Consider the following 20,860-nt stretch of genomic DNA (forward strand, 5'->3'; position numbering starts at 1 on the left):
CCCATAGCTAAATATCTACTTTGTTTTTCCATTACAGGATATTTGTGAAGATATATCTGATCATGTTGAACAAATTCATGCTCTGCTAGAGACTGAGTTTTCCCTGAAGCTTCTGTCTTACTCTGTCAATGTGATAGTCGATATCCACACAGTGCAACTGCTCTGGCACCAGCTCCGTGTTTCTGTCCTGGTTCTGAGAGAACGGATTCTCCAGGGGCTACAGGACGCCAATGGAAACTACACCAGGCAGACTGATATTCTGCAAGCATTTTCTGAAGAGACTAAGGAGGTACAGTAACTAAATCCAATTTGAAGGGTTTTATCTGTGTTCCAAGCACCTCATCCCTCTTGCACATTTAAAATTGCTAGGATGACAGTTTTAAAGATTACTTACTTCTAGGTATTTTGCTAAATTTGTTTAAATTTTTAAAAAAAAATTTTAGCAGATACCTTTTCTTTGGAACCAAATTAGTGCAAATTAAGATCAACTTTCAGAAATAAAATACTAGCGGCAATGTTTTCTAGCAATGTTTTCTCTTTATTTCAAATCCTTTCTGAAAAATATTTCAAGACTTACAGAGATGCATCTGTTCCAAAGTGGTTCATCTGGTCACTTGGATATTTAAGGTTTACAGCCAATTCAAAAGTTAATTTCAGTGTGCTGTGATTTCTTCAATGAAAGTTTAGACATTTGCCTTCTGCATACATAAATTTGGTACAGTCTACTCTGACTGTATGCCAAATTTACATACCTGTAAATGGTTTTTAAAGCTGAGTTCATTTAACTAAAATGCCTTTTCCTCTGAATTTATCATTACTAAATTTATTTAATTAGAAGGATACTACTAGCCTACTTTTTTTTAAACTTAAAGATGGACATTTCTGGTAATTAATGGCTAATAGCATGTTGCAGATTTTTCATTTGATGGTCCTCAGATTAAGATATGCTTTTGAAATGCTTTTGAAAAGGTTAGATGCATTTACAGAAAGAGACCTCTAGATCAGTGACATGAATTCTGTGACCTGTGTTACAGAGGAAGCCAGAAGTCCCGTAGACATGTCCCGAATTTCATATCACTCAAGTTCAAAGAGAATGTGAATAATTCTCTGCTCCATATTGGGTTTTATATTTTCCTTTGGCACAACGAAGGAGATGGTCCAGAAATCAATGTTCAGAGATGCCCAGGGCCACCTTCCACATCCTCTCCTCCTGATGTGTACATACCTGGCTCCTTCAGATTCAGTTTCTGTTTTGCCCTTGCTGATAAAATGCTGGCAGGGCTGAAGGAAACCTACTCTTGACTTCATACCCAGGTTTGTGAGTCAGTGGGGAGTCATTATTTTATGACAAGGACATGGTAATTGCAAGACATAAAGAAGCTGCATATTCAGATACTAAGAAACAGGAAATGTTCCATCTGGATCTGATTACAGCTGCTGTAAAAACCATCCCTGCTACAGAGAGAAGGACTGACTGAGCAAGAAAAGATTATTTTTCAGCAGGGAAAACACATGTTGCCAGATAGGCTTACATGGTATTATGACATGAAATGCACTGAGTTTTTTTTTTTTATCCACCCAAATTAAAACATAAATAATATTTGATAAATTTAATGGCTAGCAATAGCAGGAATACAAAATTGATATCAAATTTCTGCCCTATTGCTTGAATAGGTCCATAGAAATTGCTCTGCAGTTTCTAACCTTCAGGTATACTCAAGCTTTTTATGAGGTGTAATGATACTGGCTTTAGTTGATGAACATAAAAATAAATAAAATAGAATGTAGGGACAATTGTATCTACTCTTACCCATGTTTTTTTTTAGTGTTTGGATATTTAAAGGAAGCATTATTACATGGAAAGGAAAAAAAGTTAACTACAGCATTCCTATTGGTGGCCATACAAATAATTAAATTTAATATTTTTCTGAAATAAAAACAATAAAAGCATGATAACACTGGCATTAAATAAAACTCATCTGAAGCACACATTTCAGAGGCTGCTTGGAAAATGTAAGATGGTTTAATGCATATGATTGTAAATTTTATTTATGTAAATAATTACATTTTAAGAGACAAAGGAATATGGAGCTCATTATTCAGAAAAAATAAAGGCCTTTGGGGCATTGGAAAAGTTTTGATTTATATATGGTTTTACAGTTTCTAATAATTTCCTGAGATTAGAAGGACAATGCAGCTTGTTTAGTCACTATTTCCTTAACAAATGCAGCTCCGATATATAAATTTGACAGATTTATAGAAAATTCCCCTTTTTATTTTGAGCTGTTGACAATGCCAAATTTGTGGCATGGGATCTACATCTGGATAGAATTTGCTAAAGAAGAGATACATTTAGTATCCAAGACTCTGGCTAATACTCTTCTAGTAATTTTTTTCAATAAATATTTTTATCTGGAGGATTTTATTCTGTTTTTACTTTAAGTAAAGGGGAGGGGTGTGGATGGAGTACAGGGCTTAGATATTGTATGTTTTTATAGGCATTGGCAAACAATAGCCTTCTTTATCAACAGGATTCCTGTTCAGACCAAATCCATGTAGTTTATTGTGATTTGGAGAGATTACATGGTTACTGCACCTTCTTCAAGCATGATGCTATGGCTCTTTAAAGTATGGATTTGGGCAGTGTAGTGAGACAAGTTATTCCAGAGAATAATTCAGACATAAACCTATTGCAGATACTCAGAGTTTGATTTAAAAAACTATTATGAGAACAAACCTGGTAAGAAAGACCAGTATACTGATTTAGGCATGTAAAATTAGAATCCTAGAACATTAATTTCTCCCCTTCATAATATTTTTTTAAAGTAATCTCTATAAGCAAAAGTCTTGTATATTAGAAGATCTACTGAAAATATGCTTTACACTGTATACTAAATATAATTTTGCTGTGAATGTTTTTTATCATGCGGTTTTGGATCTTAATCTCATCAGATTTTTTTACTGTCCTTCAAAAAAGACCAAAATATTTATAAGCATTAATTTGACTTTGATCTTAAAATCTCATTTGCCACCAGAGATGGTCTCCTCTGGCTATGTCCATTTTTCTGAGACTGAAGGACTTCCATTGAGAAAATATTGACAAGAGAGCATGTCAGGCTGGAGGCTTAACATTATAGTTTCCTTTCCTTGTGCCATTCTTCATTTGTGCTCTAAATATTTGGCAAATAAATTTTCAGGTGATAATGCTACAAAAAAAAAAGGGAAATGTAATTAGCAGTCTCTGTCTTATAATTATGGGAACAAATGTCCATCATTGCTGCATGATACTTGGAAAAGACATTCTGCCAATCAACTTAAAGATGGTAGAACAGCATGGATTTTTGAGAAAACAGGATTAACAAGGAGACTGGTACACTCAGCTGCCCCCAAGGTACCCTCCCTCCTGTTTGATGTAGTCAACACAGGAAATACTTCAAGTCTGCTGCACAGAATTTCTGAATCCCCACCTACTCAGTAAGTAAAACTGAAAGCAGAATTAAATGAGGAAAATACCAACACAAAAGTGAGTTGCTGTTTTAGGTAACTTGCTCTACCAGACTGAAATGAAGCATTTTTCAACTTACTGCCATTTTTAATTCCCAGATACTTCAGAATGGTTAGCTTATTACAGGGCAAAAAGAGACAGGTCAGTGATGAACCCTTCTCTAAATGTTATGCAGTGAAACACAGGAATTGTTTTTTGTTTCATTACTTTGTGTTTTCTGTGTATGAAAATTAATATTCCAAAAAAACCCCAAACCATTTCTTTGTGTATTTCAGGATCGTCTTGACTCTTTAACTGAAGTTGATGATTCTGGACAGTTAACCATCAAATGTTCTCAAAATTACTTGTCCCTGGATTGTGGTATTACTGCATTTGAACTATCTGACTACAGTCCTAGTGAGGATTTGCTTGGTGCTCTGGATGACATGACCTCCAGTCAAGGGAAAGCAAAATCATTTGAATCGTGGAACTACAGTGAGATGGATAAGGAATTTCCAGGACTTATCAGAAGTGTGGGTTTACTTGCAGTAGCAACAGATTCCATTGCTTCCCAGTGTAATGAAGCTTTGAAGGAGAAAGAAAATCATGTACCTCTTTCAGCAGAAGATGGAGAAGAAACCAAAGACAAGAAAGCATCACATGATCTTTCACTAGCATCTCCTTCTGGAAATTCCTCTCTTTCTAAAGGGCCTTTCTCTGAAAATGGTGGTTTACCTACTGACAGCAAAGCAGTTTCCATATCAAAGAATCCAGAGTGCAATCCTCCACAGCACACTGGTGAAAATATCAAACACTCTCACTGTGAAAATTCAACGCCTAAGAGGTCCATAAGAGACTGCTTTAACTATAATGAAGACTCTCCTACACAGCCTACATTGCCAAAAAGAGGTCTGTTTCTGAAAGATGATGTGTTTAAAGAGTACATAGAAGCCAACGATTTTAAAAGGCAAATCTCTCAAATAGTTAAAAATGAAATGAGTAGAAGTACACCCTCATTGTTAGATCCACCAGACAGGTCCAAGCTTTGCCTAGCTTTACAGCCTCCCTATACTAACAGTCCATCTGCAGTTAGTCAGTCATACGATTGCTTAAATACGATAAGTGATAAGAATCTTGAGTACACAATAAATAATCACTTTAAAGACAGTCCTATAATTCTAGGAAAGTGTACTTTCTACAACAGTAAAGAAAAATCAAAACACAAGAAGTCTCGTGATTCTCCAGAGAAACTGAAAACTGACAGAACACCTGGAAGTATGTGTAAAACAGCTCCATCAGCCCAGGTCAAAAAAAGAGGGTGTTCTGTGCAGAATGGAATTACTTCTCATAGCTCTAAGTCTCTGGAGGAGACAGAAACAGATTCTTCTGCATCCTCAGATTCTTGTAACCAGAGAGATCCAAATGGGCAATCACAAGGTAAAACTGAGCCCTTCAGCTCCCCACTGCACAGCCAAAACAGTGCTTCTTCAGCTGGTTCTGAGCTTTCCAGCTCATCTCCTCTTCTGCTGAGAAGGAAGAAAAATAAAAGCTTATCTTCAACACCACATGACACTCAAAAAATCACTAAGGACAGCGAGGTGTGGTATGGATCTGATGAATATTTAGCACTTCCTTCACATCTCAAACAGACTGAAGTATTAGCTTTAAAACTTGAAAATTTGACTAAGTTGCTGCCCCAAAAGCCCAGAAGAGAAACCATTCAAAACATTGATGACTGGGAGCTGTCAGAAATGAACTCAGATTCAGAAATGTATCCAACATACCAGACAAAAAAGCACAAAAAAAGGGGTAGAATTTCACCAAGTTCTTCAAGTGATATAGTATCCTCCTTAGGTGACAGTATTGAATCTGGGCCTCTCAGTGATATTCCCTCTGATGAAGATCTTTGTATGCCTGTATCTTGCATTAAAAAATACATTGAAGAAAAGTCAGAAAGGACTGCTGCCACTCAACCCACAGGGAATGAGACTTCTCCTTCAAATAAATCAGCTTTAATTCAACAATTGATGCAAGATATACAACATCAAGAGAATTATGAAGCCATATGGGAAAAAATTGAGGTAAGGCAATAATCTATATTCTGTTACTATGTTCTTGAGAAGCCTGTGTGTGGAGATGGAGCTGCTGGCAGGGATAAGGCTGCTTTTTTGTTTTCTTCTAATGCTGAAAATCATCTTCTCTAGTGACTGCTGGGAGTAGAGACGAGCAGCAATTATTGTAATTATAATGGATTGAACTTAACTTTAACTAAATAGGATTTGCCTATATTATTTTATTTACATCAATGCCTTTAAACTTGGTAAAACATTATTTTACCAACAGCACTTCTCTTTGCCAGGATTGGGTACATGGGTATTTTTTGTAGGAAAGGTAAAATAAAATTAGAGAATCAGGGATCTTTGCTGTATTTGAATGAAATTATACTTGATATCGTCTGCCTATTTTGTTCATTAAAATGATTTGCTTTAGTCCAAGAATAGGAATCTTGATTCCTGTCAAATTAGGTATAATAGCAACATTTCTTTTTAATTAGTTCTCTTCCCTTGCAGTGATTATTTTCCCTCCTGTGTTGGTGGAACTAAGCATCACTTTATTTTTATTAACTTATATAATCCTTCTTAAATAATAGCAGTGTATTAGTGCAATATGCTAGAGCAATAATTGCGTACTATTCCATTAAACTTCAGATGAGATGGGACTTCACTAAGTTTTTTTGAGAATAAAGATAAACTTTGGAAAGTGAGGTGAATTTGAATGAATAATCAAATAAAGATCTAGCTGTCTCACTAATATAATTCTTAGATTACATTCACAGTAAATGTTTCTTTCAGTCTTCTGATTAATTTGTCTTCCTGGCCATTGCAGGGAACTCTTCACCTCAAAACATTTCATGTCCATCCTCAACGGCATTTAAGTTTTCAGAAATAGAAAGCTCCATCTCTATTGGATTTCAAAATGCTTTAAAATTCATAACACATGTGTTAAAGGGTTAAAGGTTGGTCTAAATGCCAAATCTGGTATCTGCAATATAGGACTAGTTTTATATGGCCATAAAGTCCTTCGTACCAAGCACAGCTTCTGTAACTTTTGAAGGCATAGGAAGTATTCTAAAGAGTAGGGAAATAGTTGAGCTAGAGATATTTGAATATAAAGTAGGGGTAGAAAATACAGAAAGAGAAATTTCTGCTTAAACAAATGAGGGTGCAACAGGTGTCAGCTGTAAAGGGCAGTGTGTAATGATGCAAACTTCTCCCTCTGTCTTCATGGGTAGGGCTCATCCTCGAGTCTTTGATGAAAGAACTGTCTTAGTAAGTGCAAATTGTTTCTGTCCTGGAGTCTGTGTAGTGTTGAAAATTAGTCCAGCTGAAGCTGACAGATACAGAGCCCTTCATTCTGTGCAAGCAACAAAGCCCATCAGTGCTGCTTGTGAATACATAAGATGCTGCCTTTCAAATGACACTGCAAGAGCCTGTTTAAGAATGGGATTGTTGGTCTGGGGACCAGTGCCTTCCACTAGATGCTGAATTCCTTTTGGCACGAAACAGGTGGCAGAGAAACTTCTTGTATCATACTCTCAAATCAACATCTTTATTTTTATCAAACTTTTTGAAAAGGTAATTCTCTTTTGAGGGGCCATCTGGCTTTGTGTGAGTCCTTGCAGCTGCAGTTCAATCCTACCAGAATGGAGGAGTAAGAATCAGCTGTAACATCTGGCTGCAGCTGTGAACACCCCCTTCCCCTCCATCCTTTCCTCATCTCCTCTGGAAAGTGGATTGAGCTTGTGACAGCAATTAAGAGTGGGTAGCTGTTCTGTGGCCTGGGTAAACCCTTCTAGCTAGTGACTTCAGCTGCTGCTCTTGTCCTTGAGGAGCTTGACTGCTGCTGACACTGCATTTCCTACAATTTCTCAGTGTTTCTGGTTGTGATGAATGTTTGGAAACTGTTAATGTGGAATTTGAAAATAATCTCATGAAGTGTGTTTGGCTCATAGTAAAAGAAGGGCTTAAAACAGAAAGAAAAGCAGATGCAAAGAGGGCTGTTAGGAAGAGAGAGCTCAGTATTCTGTCAGCTTAAAAGCAGCACATAAATTTCATATTTCACTAAATGTGCTTCCTGAGTAGTGAATAAAAATAACCAGATGAAAATTTTTGAAATACTTAATAAAAATTAAACTATTTTAAAGAAATATAAGTTTTCCCCAAGCTGCTTATTTACCCAAGTTTTTCTATTACTACTAGTTATTAAATCTTCTTCTTGTAAGACCAGTTAAAAACCAATTTTTCACTTTTTCAAAAGCTCTGACCAAGGTAAATCCTGCCTCAGTGACAATATGATGCCTTGCTGAGATACTTTAGTTTGACATAAGTAATAAGAAAATAGAAAATGCCTCCTTTATGAGCTGCTATGAAATCTTGTGAACAAAGAGGAATCTAAGGAAAAATACCACACCTTTATCACAATTAAGTTCTTTCTTTTACTAGATCTCCTGCTTCACAATTCCCTAAGAAAAGAATCAAAAATGTGTCATTGCTTTTTTCAATTATTGTAAATTGGCTCTTGTGTTAATTCTGCTATCTAAGAACATGTATCCTACTCAAAAAGGACCTTCCTAATTTCACAAATATATGTCTTAGCAATAATTCAGTACTGCTTTTGTTAGCAGCAGTTTTGTGCTGAAGAAGTCAGATCTGAAAGGTGAACTTAATTTTGAGGACAGAAGAAGCATACTTATTCCCATTAGTAATCCAATCCAGTTGTACTGCTGCAAATGTCTAGCATGATGTATTTTATTTATCAAGATTGTAAACAAAACTAAAATAACTTAGTCTTTCATTTTGAGCTTATGACAACTTAGAAACAACTGGAAGCCTCAAAATCATTGAAAGTAATATTTTAGCTAGGTAAGAGGAAAAAAAAGGAAATTTTGGTGTTTTATTATGATTATTATGGGAATAATTTTGAATTTGTATAAACCTAGTAATATATTCATGAAGGTAAATTGTTGAAAATATGCTTAAGCATTAAAAATTAATACTTTCTTAGTTATAGAAATTATAGTCATGGGCAGAAACTGACAAATTGTTATTTTTCATACTTGCAAATTAGGTTGATGTCCTTGCATAGGCATTACTGTCCTGTTAATATTCCTGTCTATCTACAGACACAACTCTGCTCTACAGCCCCATTTGCTTTTACATAGGGCCACTTTCTTTCTTTGCAATAAATATTGCATAATCTTGTCATATTTTGTCTTCTACTGGAGGTAACCCTTGGGCACATGTATTTTATACCCTTAGTAATGGGCACCTTTATTCTGGAGTGCAAAAAAATTTATGAGGCTGTTACTTTTATGTTTCAGAAATTACTTTTTGGAGTTAAATGTGAAAATGAGTGATAACAAATTCTGAAAGTTCCTCTCATTGTTTTAGTTCAGCTTTTAGGAGCTGCCCAAATGAATTTTAGAATGCAGAATAGGCTGTATAGTTTCTGTTACAGTAGCTAAAAGGGGAACAGCTATAACAGCAGCATTCTCACAGATAATGCCAATAGAGTTCTTTGCTGTGAGATTTTGGCTCTTTGCCACTTTTCATATATGACACTAGGACTTCAGAGTATCAGTTGGAGAATGCTTCAAGGTTTGTTTCTGTGAGAAAGCTGTTTTCCTTAAAATCATATTAATAATTGGGTTTTCCCCCCATTTTTATGTGCAAACTTAAAAATTGGGAGCAAAAACTTATTTTGAACTGATCTAATGGCAATGTATTTTTCAGTCATTTCATGTGAATAAAATACAATAACAATAAAGTAACCTTGTTCAGGCAGTTTTATCTTTTTCCAGAAATTGATACTAGATTGACTAGACTGAGATCCTTGTGCTGCAATATGTGGTCATTGATAATTCCATCTACTTGTTTTCAGAGGGCACTATTAAAAATTACATTCTAACCATTTGCAAGACACTTCATTTAAGTGAAGATGTGTTTGCTTTGTAGGCCTCAGGGTTAATTGTATGGAGCAAATTGCTAATTTTTTGGGGTTTTTTTTGTTTGTTGTTGTGTTGTTGTTGTTATATAGATTTATAGCTTGTTTTATCACAGGCTCAATTTTTAAAAGAGGAAGCTGAACTTCCTCTGCAAGAAGCAATTTGATATCGATTGATCCCATATTTTCAGTACATCGCATTTCATAAACTTGTCCTGAACTCCATTGACTCCATATTTTGTCTGTGTTGCCCAGTCAGTCTTAGCAACCCACCTTGTGGATGTGATAAGGAGATAAAATAATGCTGATCTACGAGTTTTTCAGCTGTCAGTTACAGCATGACCCAGGGTTCCGATAGCAAAGAGATGGATAAAATTTTACTGCCTTCCAGGACCCAGGTAGGGAGCCCCTCACCCTTCTCTAACCATTTACCCCTCCTGAGCCCAGGATGCCCCAGGAGAGCAGAGATCTAAGACCCCTGTTTTAAACTGTAGTGATGGGAATAACTTTCCTGTTAAGGGGGACCCAAGGATCAGTGCAGCCTGTAGAGGAGAGTGCAATATCATATCTGAACTTATTACTGTGACAAATGAAGTGCGTAATGGATTGGTAGAGCAAGTTTGGTATGGAGATGTGGCTAGAAGTCCATTTGAGTAGTGGAGAGCCAGTTTGTGTCAGCTCTCCAACCATTTTTTAACAGAGGGGAAATAATTTGTTGAGGTTGAAAGGGGACAGAGTTCCTTCTGGACAGAGAGTGGACTGAAAACACACCAGTATAGGTAAGGTAGAAGCTGGATTGCTTTAGGGAAAGTTTTGGAGGTGATTAGAGGGAAAAACTTGCAGAGAAGTCAAATGCAGTTTGAGCTGTGGGGCTAAGGTAGTGAAAAACAAATAGGAACTGACAACTCTGATGAAGCCTAGCAACAAAGAGAAACATGGAACTGAAATCAGTAATGTCAAAATTGGAGCAAAAAAGCAAACATAACCAACATGGCACAGACCTGGCTTTTTTGAATTACCAGACAGAGGATTTTTAAAGTGTTGTAGTGCTCCCCTTATATCTCTTGCTTTCAATAACTTGGTTCTTCTAATATTTGCTCCTTTAAAAAAATGCCTTTTCATAGTTTTCCTAACAATATGCTTGCCAAAATCTGTTCGTTTCTGAATCTTACTTACACTGCTTCATGCAATTCAGATTGAAATACTTCTTTTGGTTGATGACCCGTTTATAAAAAACAGTAAGTGAAAGAAGTATCAGATCCAGAAATTCCTTGGCAGCTCTGCAGTTTTCTCAGCAGTCTTGCTGCTTGGTGCAGCATAATTGAAAATGTCACTTCACATTTTGTACTGAGAGACAAGTTTGTGCTTTGCTGTTTTGAGTCTGATGCTCCCCTGCTTCAAAAGCCTTCAAGCTGGTTAAAACATTGTTAAGCAATAATGTTGTATACATATGGAACTCTCAAATTTAGGCAGACAAATAGAGCTTTGCTAGAAGATATTGAAATACAGTAAGCCCTCTGTTCCTCCAAAACACTTAGTTCCTAACAGTTTGCTTGAATTTTAAACAGCTCCGCCAAGTACATTCACTTTTCTTTGGCATTTGCTTTACCAGAAATAGTTTGAGCATGTTTGAAACCAGCAATTTCCAAAAAAATGGCAAGTTCTATCTAAACTGTGAGAATTCTGCATTTTTAACTCTGCAACTGACTGCAGGAATTATGCTTCCTAAATGAAACATATCTATTGTGAAGCATATGCTTGTTCAGAATGGTTTGAATTTCCGCTGTAAAGACCTCAGAATGATTTGGCAGTGAGTAGTTTTAGATCAGGGATTTTTTACATTCAGGATTTGGCAAGTCATTCCAAATAATTTGTGGTGGGGGGAAGGGAAGAGAGGGGGAGAGAAAGAAATAGAAAGAAATCTGCTCCCAAATAATTTTAGTGGCATTGCTTAGAGGGTATGTCTTCACTAGCATTTAGAACTGGTGCTAGTGGATATGCCTATATCCAATGTTTGGCTCACATCCGATGTGAGACCTCTGACTGCAAAAAGCTTTGTAATTCTGTCCTTTTTTCTATATATTTAGATACCACAGGGATGGCTATGAACAGCTTAGATGAACCAAGAAACAGCTTTTTTTACATAAATGTTTCTGAGCCCTCCATTTCCATTCTTACACAGTCAGGTCAGCTTTATGTGACCATTGGCTTTGTGACCCAGAATCATGTTTTAATCATCTACACCACAGCGTAGCCACAGGCTACCATGAGAGAATCCACATTATTTATTTGTGAACTGGAAACTTTCTTGATATTGGTTGAGGATCTGTGGATCTCTGCTATTAGGCTAAAGAGTGTAAAAGGGTTGAAGGTGGAGAGATGGAAGAGTAACACTGCAAGAGGTGAACTTCCTCTCACTGTAGCCAAGGATAGGCAGGAAGGTGAGCAGTGGCTTACCTGGATAGCCAACAGAGCTCCAGATTCAACGGGGACACAGCTGTAATTTGGACAATGAATCACTGGTGACTTCAAGGTGATCTTATGACATACTTGTTTCTATCAGTGCACCGAAGCTCTGTTGTCTGCAATTGTTTGGTGCAAAAGTCTTCTCATGAAGACAGAGAAAGACATGCAGAAACCACTGAAACAGGTTTGGAAGCTTTAAAAACAGAGTCAAATTTCTATTGGGAATTTACTTCAGTGTGAGTGTGGTGGTTTAAGAAGGATTTTCTATGATTGAGTCATCTGTGACTGTGTCTTATAGGTGCTGGGAAGAAGACTGGTTCATTGGGAAGAGTTTGAGATAACTTCAGATCTCTCCTGTAACCTACTTACTGTATTGTTTTTATGGCTCCTTGAAGTGCCTCCTTTATTAAACAGAAAACTATTACATTTGAAATTACAGTTACTAATATTCCCTTAAAAATGGTAAATACAAAGGGCTGAGAGAGAATGTTCACTGCCTTTTACATTCATAGGGATATGCCTTGCACAATGTTTTAAGGTCTAGCTTACAACATTACATAATATACTTAGTCTCTATGGTACTCATGTTTTATGTATCTTCTGTGAGGAAGTACAGGATATTCCAGAAACATACAATATACAAAAATCACTATGCTCTATTCTAAATATTTAATTTTTTAAATAATACATTGCTGCTAATTTTCACCTAAATCAAATTCCAGTCTATCTACTGTTAACACATCATTGCCTTAAAATGTGTACATGCTAGAGATGAGTCAGAGCAAGACAAATGAGCAAGGGTCTTGAGAGGATTAACCTGAAAGGAAAGATCAAACCCACTTACATAAGATTATTGCATAACTTCTCAAAATCTCTTCATATCTTTTTCTTCTTGTGTGTCTTTATGTATTTTGACAGCAACTAGTTTTCTTTCCTTCATCCTTTCCAGTATCTTATGATCAGGAATGAACCATTAAATCATGCTGACTCTCAGATCATTGTCATCATTAGGCATCACAGTGAATATAATTTGTGGTAAATATGGTCAGGAAACTGTCTCTCAGAGGCTGGTTTCAGACTCCTGTGTGCTTATGCAGTTTTTCTTTATTTAATTTGAAAGTAACCAAAAGGGCAAAAAATAGTTTTCTTGTCTTTGCTTCAGGTTTTGGAGCAGAGATAAACCTCACAAAGAGCTGAGGTATTCTTCCTGTATCAAACTGGAGTTGTATCTTAATTTTCCTGAATTGTTATTTTGATCACTGACTTAGATTCAGGTCAAGTAAGGTTTTCCCAAACGAGAGCTAGATTTGCTTCTGGTTTCCTTTGCCAGTGTTTGGAGTCTCTCCAGGCTAACATTGGAAGAACCACTAAGCAGACAGATTTTTTTGTAGTAGACAGTGTAGATGTTCAAGTCACAGTAACTTAATATTACTAAGTGCTTTTTCTCTGCTGATGCCAGCATGTGACTACATGAATGTTTCCTCACTGAGCTATATATTACTGAAGACACCTAGGGTAATTTAAAATCATCTGTTGCACCATTAGCTACAAGACAATTATAGCAGCTAACCTAAAAATGTCTCAGGTATGTCCAAACTAGGGTCATGTATTGTAGTTCAGATCTCTTGCAGCTTTGTTGAGGTAGAGAAAGCCAGGGGATAAAAAGTGAATGTGTAACAAACGAGAAAAGCTTCTGCAATTAAAAATGAAAAGACAAAAGGAAACAAGTACAGAGAATTTTTTAAAACTTTGTTCCATAAATATGTCCAAATCTGGGGATAAAAAATGTTCAGAATTAGGGTCAGAAGAGGGAGTAGAAGAAGGCCCCCTAGAGATGACTAAAAAAGGAAGCTTTCTAAAATGCAAAGTTGATGAATTAGGAAGCAAATGAATAGAAGTTAATGGAGGAACTAATAGTGACAGGATTTCTTTGGAGACTGCAGGTGAACAGGAACCGGGTGCGTAACAGGAGGCTAAATGAGGAAACCAGAGGAATAATAATGGAGTAAAGAGAAGAGGTGGTGAATCTTAATCTCTCCTTACTGTTGCCATATTTAGCAAAGAGTGGCAATCACAACTTCCCTTTTTAAAAATTCAGAAATCTTAACTGCAAAACAAGTTCATGGGTCAAAGAATTACAATATCTCTTGTGAGGTGACAGACTTAACCTCTTCTAACCAATTAGCCTTGAAAAATAGGAAATGCTGAATTAAACGTTCTGATTTCGAAAAGGAATGGTGGTCATTATATCTTAAGTCATGTCAGTGATACAGCAGAGGTCAATATATTTAGCACTTGCCCACAAGCGAACAGCATCTGTTCTATTTTAGTAAAAAGTGATTTTCTTTCCCTTTTTCCGAAAACTTTTCAGACGTGGTGATATATTGCCCTCTTGAGGCCAAAACTGCTTACTGCACTTCTTTCACAGATTTCCTTCTCAAATGAATGAGCCCCGCACAACTTTACAAACGCAGTTGTTAGAAACTCGGAGAACAAATAAATCATGAGCTAGAACATTTCCTCCTTGTTAATATGATTTTTTCTCTAGTGAAGTCTCCAAGAAATTTTTTGCTATTTATTTTATCCTAACAAATTTAATGTTGAAAGAGAGAACTAGAGTAATATTATCTAAATAAACAGTATTGGCCCTGGCTTTGTGACCATCGGGTCAAAAACATAGTGGCTTGCTTTCTTTATCACTTTCTTTGTCACTTATTGGCTAACTTACTAAAAATTTTATGTAAAAATAATGAACATAACTTTTATTTAAAAGGCACTGAAAATCCCATGGAATTAATTTTGTGCTATGGTGTGAGGGTATAAAATCTGGATAATTTCATTATTTTAATGTGGTTTATTCATTGTTTGTGAAAATGTAGCATTTTTGGAAATTCACAAAGCATTGTTTAATTGACATCATTCCACTCAGACTTCAGGCTACAGGCATAACATGGTGTGTGTATATCATGCACCTTTCAAGGAATTACATGCTCAGGGAACAAGCATTTCTAGCAACTGTGAGATCAAAGAGGAAATAAATGTTGGGACCAGTTAGGGGAGGTGCCTCCATGACTCAAATTGAGTGTCCTCCAGTGCCCAACATGCACATGCAAGGTAGCAGCTGACCATCAGCTGGGAATAGCAGCTGCTCAAGGGCATTCCACCCCCAGTCCACTCTTTGAAGCCCAAACACTCAGGGTATGTAAACCAAGGAATGATGGCCATCCATAACTGCCTATTTTTCAGAGCAGAATAAAGCTTTATATTAATCTATTACATAAAGGATGTAATATGGACAAAGTTGTAAATGGAGATTAGTTTGTCTTTTGGATGCAGTTCATCTCATAATCAATACATACATTAGCTGTAAAAAAAGTTTGAAAATAAATTATGTTGTCAACACAACATTTAAAATAATTACATGAAGAGGAAATGCAGTAATTCCAAGTACCCTTACATCACTGTAAGTTGCTTCAACATCCAGTTATATTGGCAGCACTTTTACAAAGCATCAGGTGAAGTCCTAAATTTGCTGAAAATTAAGATCTTATTTAGAAACTTTCATTATCATTAGAGCTTGGATCTATGTTTCTGAGTAACAAACATTTCAAATTGAAAGAAAGGGAACAGTGCTTATCAGGAGACATGATTTTTGGTCCTGTAGAATAGATTCTAGGACCTGTAGAATAAATAATAAATATGTACTTTCAAACAAGAGGTCCTGAACTAACTTCTACATTTTCTATTCTAGTTTAGAGTGCACAAAAGAAAAAAAAAAAAAGGAATTTGGGACTGTAAAGTGGATGTGAATTTACTACAGCTTTGTGCTACTATCCTTTATACACTACTTAATAGCTCATTTTGGTGTCTGTCATTTTTACCAAAGACAGGCCCCTCTCCTGTGCTGTGCTCATGGTCCCTTCAGAATCCAGACACTCCTTCCAGCTCTGTTGCTGCTGCAGAGCTGAAGTCTCCCTTTCTGGGAATTACTGGCATCATCTTTTGTGGCTCAGGCAGATTTATTTGCTGTTCTCATCCTTGGCTACAAATTTCTGGAGACATTCTTTCTCCCTAGTTTACTGAGTGAAACATGAATATGTGACCTAAAAACATTCACATGTCTTAACTGATCTCTAGATATGGTAAGTCTTTGACTTAGACAGGATCACATAAAAAGTATCAGCTAAAAAGGCTTCAGCTTAGTATATTTGATGCTGTGATACATAAGACAAAACTTATCCTGCATTAGATGCTTTGGGCATTTTTCTTTGTTTCCTAGAAGCTGCTTAGACCTCCTGAATTTTACGTAGAAAAGAAATTACTCAGAAAAAAAGTTGTTCTAAGAGCAAGGAGAGTTGCTGTGAGACGTGACGAATAAAAGACATTGCTCTTTGTAAATAAATATATTTTTAGAAACTATATGTCAATCCTAGTAGTATGATTAACTTTGAAGACCAGACTTGTATGATCCTTCAGAAGTTTGTACATGACTCAGACCACTCAATATCTGACTTCTGACTGTTACACTTTTAACTCTCAGAGCTTCTGCCTGCCTGTTTTATTGCCTGTTTTTTTTTTTAAACTAAGTATAAAATAGCTATTTTTTCTTTTCCTTTTATTTCCTCCTCCTCCATTTTTCTCCCTGCATATGCCCAATTTCATTATAGTCTGTTTATTCTGTTTCTGTCTCATTTTCAGGGCTCTTGGTCTCCTTCAACTCATGGGTTTCTCCTTTCTGGTGCTTATACTGTTCACTCCATAGTTTCAATATTGTTTCCTAAGGAACCTTTTTCCCGTGTACCCCAGCAATTTCTCCCACCTTCAGAATGCTGAACGAGTTGAATGCTGAAAATATTTTAATACAGATCCACACTGTAGAGGGCTTCTGACAGAAGCCAGTGCTGATTAGAACAGTGGAAAGTATTTGCTTTTTTAGCTGATACCTGTGTGCCTGCATAAGCCAGTGGAGATAAAGCTTGTCTGTGTACAGGGATGTGTTTTGGTCAGTGTCCCTCCTCCTCTCCCCGGTGGCTCAGCAGCGCTGGCAGGAGGCACATGCTGCCTCCACCAGAGGGCTCATGCTCACTGCCCCACTTAGAAAATAACGAATTCCAAGTAGTGGGCATGATAACTTAGGATGCAGATAAGCAGAATTAGTGTCTGTCATCCAGAATGTGAATGCAGATCTAGGATTTCTCTGTACCACGAAGAATGTGCTCATTCATTTACTCAATCCCCAGGAGTGCTTTGAACCTCACACTGCTTTTGAGGTACAGCACCCATATTTTCTCAGTGTGACCTCAATCCTCACCTGAATGAATGCAGGAACTTTGTCTGGCTCTGTTCCTGTTAGTGTTGCATCTCAGGTGGGACACATGGCCACGTTAGCATGAAGAGATGCCAGCAGCCATTGCCATCAGAGCAGATGGCATCTCTGGAGGTTTACAACCAGCCCATACTGCTGTTCAGTTCCTACCAGAGGATTCTTTAAATGATGGAAGAATCAGGTGTTCCTCTCTTTCTGCTTACTTCTCTCTGCCAGTCCACCTTGCTCTTCAACCCATGCAAAGCCACGATGGCACTGGCTTTTCTTATGCTGCTGTATTGCATTCCTGTGCACAGCTCTCTTGGCCTCATGGCTACGTGCTTCTCCCCAGCACTGTCCTTCCAGCCCATGGATTTTGTTTCTGTGGTTCTGGGTGTTCACTGATCCTTCAAAAGCCTGAGGGAAATGTTACCAGTGATGCTGGAATCTTCTCTGCTAATCTAAGAATTAGAACAGTGTTCTCTGGAAGCATTGGCTTAGTTTTCCCATATCTATCTTTGCTTCACGGTGAATGTGCTGGTACTGAGAATCCCTTTTTTAGATCTTGCAAGTTTCCAACAGCAGTGAAGGCCTTATGGTGGTAGTACTTTTAAAGAGAAAGTAGACCTTCACCTTGAGCCAAAGTAGATATTCACCTTAAGACAATGCATAGGGTAAAGAAAGAATTATGTTTTTAGCATCATGGAAAAGTTTAAGTATCTACAGAGATACATTAAAGAGTGATTTTTAATATTCAGATTATTATAATCTGCTTTTTGTCTAAAAGCAGAAACAAAGTCAATAGTCCCATTGGGGTGGTGAACTTTCTGTTGCACAATTGGATGCACCGTTGTCAAATACAACTGTTTATATTGGATTAAAAAGTAACTCTTCACATGTTTCTCTTCACTTTTCATGCTTTTAAAGCAAATTCTACCTTTATGTTTGTGGTTCTTTTACCTAGAAGGCTTTAGGAAATTGAGAAATTGAACATATTTTTTGCTATTCCTGCTATAGTCAGAATACAGTATGGAAAAATAGCTTGGACTCTAAACCCAGGAAAAATAATGAGCCATTGACTATCCTGTGGTTATGGAACAGAAAGTTCCATAACTATATAATTCATGGCCTATTCAATAGATGCCCATCAGAGAGAATGCATTTAATAATAATTTCTGTGTGTGGCAGGTGGGCACAAAGCCTAGAGGTGGCACTCAGGAAAGATTTGTGTAATTAAACAGTCTTTGAAATGACAATATATAGAAGTAGACAATATATAGAAGTTGTTACGTCTTTACATAGATGTCCACTAAGAAAAGTATTTGATCTTTATCTTTAACCAGTTTGGAGGGAGCATTTAAGGCACACATTCTGATAAACTGTGTAAATGTTTGAGTAAATGTGGCACTTCTTTAGGAGAAAGCCTTCAACCTGTATTTCTGAGTTGTTAGTGAATATATCCTGAACCACATGTTAAGTATTTCCATCCTATGGATGTGTTTGGTCAGTTTTATGTTTCTGTGAGGTCACTGCCTGTCACAGAATCTTGACAATATCACACAAAGAATATTTTCCATTGTGGCATCTTGGTTCCTTTGGGATCCCTAACATCTGTATTGCTAATGGTTTTATTGTTGCCTCTGGCTCTATCTCCAATTAAATTGACCGTGGCAGTTTGTTGCAGCCTCATCCTCTTGAGTACCTGGATTTCTTTGCCTTACCTTTGCCTATGAAGAAAGCACACTTTTATCCTTTTGAAAATAAAGTCCATGGGCAGGAATGTGTTCCTCCTGAGACTAATATGCAAGTCCTTTTGTGGTTAGACAAAGGGTTTTCTTAATGTATTCTGTGATAGAAGTGCCCTAAGAGCCAGCCCATCCTTGTACACAGACACCTCTGTGAGCTCAGTCTTTTGTAAATTGGGAACAAACTTTACAACACTGCTGGCTTGCAACAAAATTGGGCATTCATTTTTAAGCACACAGTCTCATAACCAATTCTTTTAAGAAGAGAACTCCCTTTGTGTAATAAAAGGGAAGGTAGAAAGAAAAAAGGTCTGGGGTAGTGATTTAACAAGCACTGTTGTCTAGTGCTTCCACGCTGAGGCTTGTGGAACAGAGTACACCTTCCACCATCAGACTTAGCTATCATGTCAGATCATTTTAGAATGTTTGCATTTAATGGTCTGCAGTGTTGCTTTTATTCTGATTTTAATCTTATTTTAGGTTATTAGAAGGGCTTTGTACTTTTAGAAATGCAATGAGCAAAAGTGTCTTAAGTATAAGCCAGCATACATGTAAAAAGAAAATGTAAGAGTAATAAATTGAGTGGTGTTAAAATTGCATAGCTTGAAATTACAGGCCAAAAAATATCGAAATAAATTTGCTACCCATGCCATGTAGGCACGAAAAATCTGGGATTTCTTTTTCCTCAAAATGGAAACCCAAAATTTGATCTAGGATCAGTACCGTAAAACTTTTCATAATGGTGCTAGTTGGGTGCAGTTGCTTCCTCTGTTTTATGGCATAATTTTGGCAATATTAATTTTGGTCTATGTATTTCCTTAAATGTGTATACCCAAATTCCCCATCTAAAGGAATCCCATATTAAAAAATCTACTAAATCCATATAAAATACTCCTGTTTTTAGTGTAAGAACACTTAAAAAAGGTTACATGTTTCCACTTTCTGTTTTTTGGTAGCCCTAAATGTGCTTTTGGACTAAAGCTCAAAACTACAGAACTGGGCTCGGGTTTACTTCCATTCTAAATGTGGTCCAATAAAAGCTGGAGTTGTAAAATGATAGCTGCAGCTGAGATAGATACTGCCTCTTTTCCTATTCCATTCAATTAATGAAAGCTAAACTTCAAAGTCTAAATGAGATCATTTGAAGTGCTAAAATTATTGAACACCAGAACTGTTTACTTTCCTATCTGACCAAGAAAAAAAGAAAAAAAAAAGGAGAGCTTGTAATGTAAAAGTAAAATTAAACCACTGCCATGAAGTTAGGAAACTCTAAAAGTTCTAGTGCAAGAAGTGGTGGTAACATAGCTGAGAGCATGTGTGCATAGTTTTAAGTGACTCGATAGCTAACTCAGTTTTTTCATGACTGTGATAGTAAAGCTTTTCTGGGAGGTCTTAGTTGTGTGCTGCTCAGAAAATTGCAACCCAATGAAAAGGTGTCTGAGCAACACCCCTGACAAGTATGAGAACATGCAAAGATATCATCAGGAGCTGGAGCCTTTCTGTAATCTCATAAGCACTTCAATAGTTATCACTAGCTTTCTAGTTGTTACCAGAAGTTTAGTTAGATCAGCTCCTTCTTATTTTGCTGGCAGCCCATAATATTTCTCCCGGGCTCTATTTTGTCCTTTTAAACCATGAACATCGGCTGTCCCACCAACTCCAGAAGCATAGCTATGACCAGATACCAAAACTTATTTGATTGACTCATTTGGTGACATTAATATCATTGCCAGGTCTGTTACTGCAAACTATGAAGTGGAAAGTTAGTGGAGATATATTTCTAAAAGAGGATGGATAGTCTTTGGCCAGAGATGGGGTGAACTTCTGAAATTCAATGGGAAAGCTTAGGAGGGGACT

At 36.9% G+C, this 20,860-nt stretch overlaps 1 protein-coding gene across 4 annotated transcripts in view; it reads left to right on the forward strand.

Moving 5' to 3' along the window:
* Positions 1-20,860, forward strand: part of AKAP6 (A-kinase anchoring protein 6) — a 257,384-nt gene that overhangs the window by 77,737 nt on the left and 158,787 nt on the right. For all 4 annotated transcript variants that reach the window (XM_054275178.1, XM_054275179.1, XM_054275181.1 and 1 more), the window contains exons 3-4: positions 38-289; positions 3,781-5,565. In XM_054275178.1, coding sequence (XP_054131153.1) covers positions 38-289; positions 3,781-5,565 — 2,037 coding nt within the window. The remainder of the gene's footprint in view (positions 1-37; positions 290-3,780; positions 5,566-20,860) is intronic.

This window comes from Melozone crissalis, unplaced genomic scaffold (genome assembly GCF_028551555.1).
Source record: "Melozone crissalis strain CALT ecotype California unplaced genomic scaffold, PUWL_Pcris_2 ptg000018l_1, whole genome shotgun sequence".
Lineage (NCBI taxonomy): Eukaryota > Metazoa > Chordata > Aves > Passeriformes > Passerellidae > Melozone > Melozone crissalis.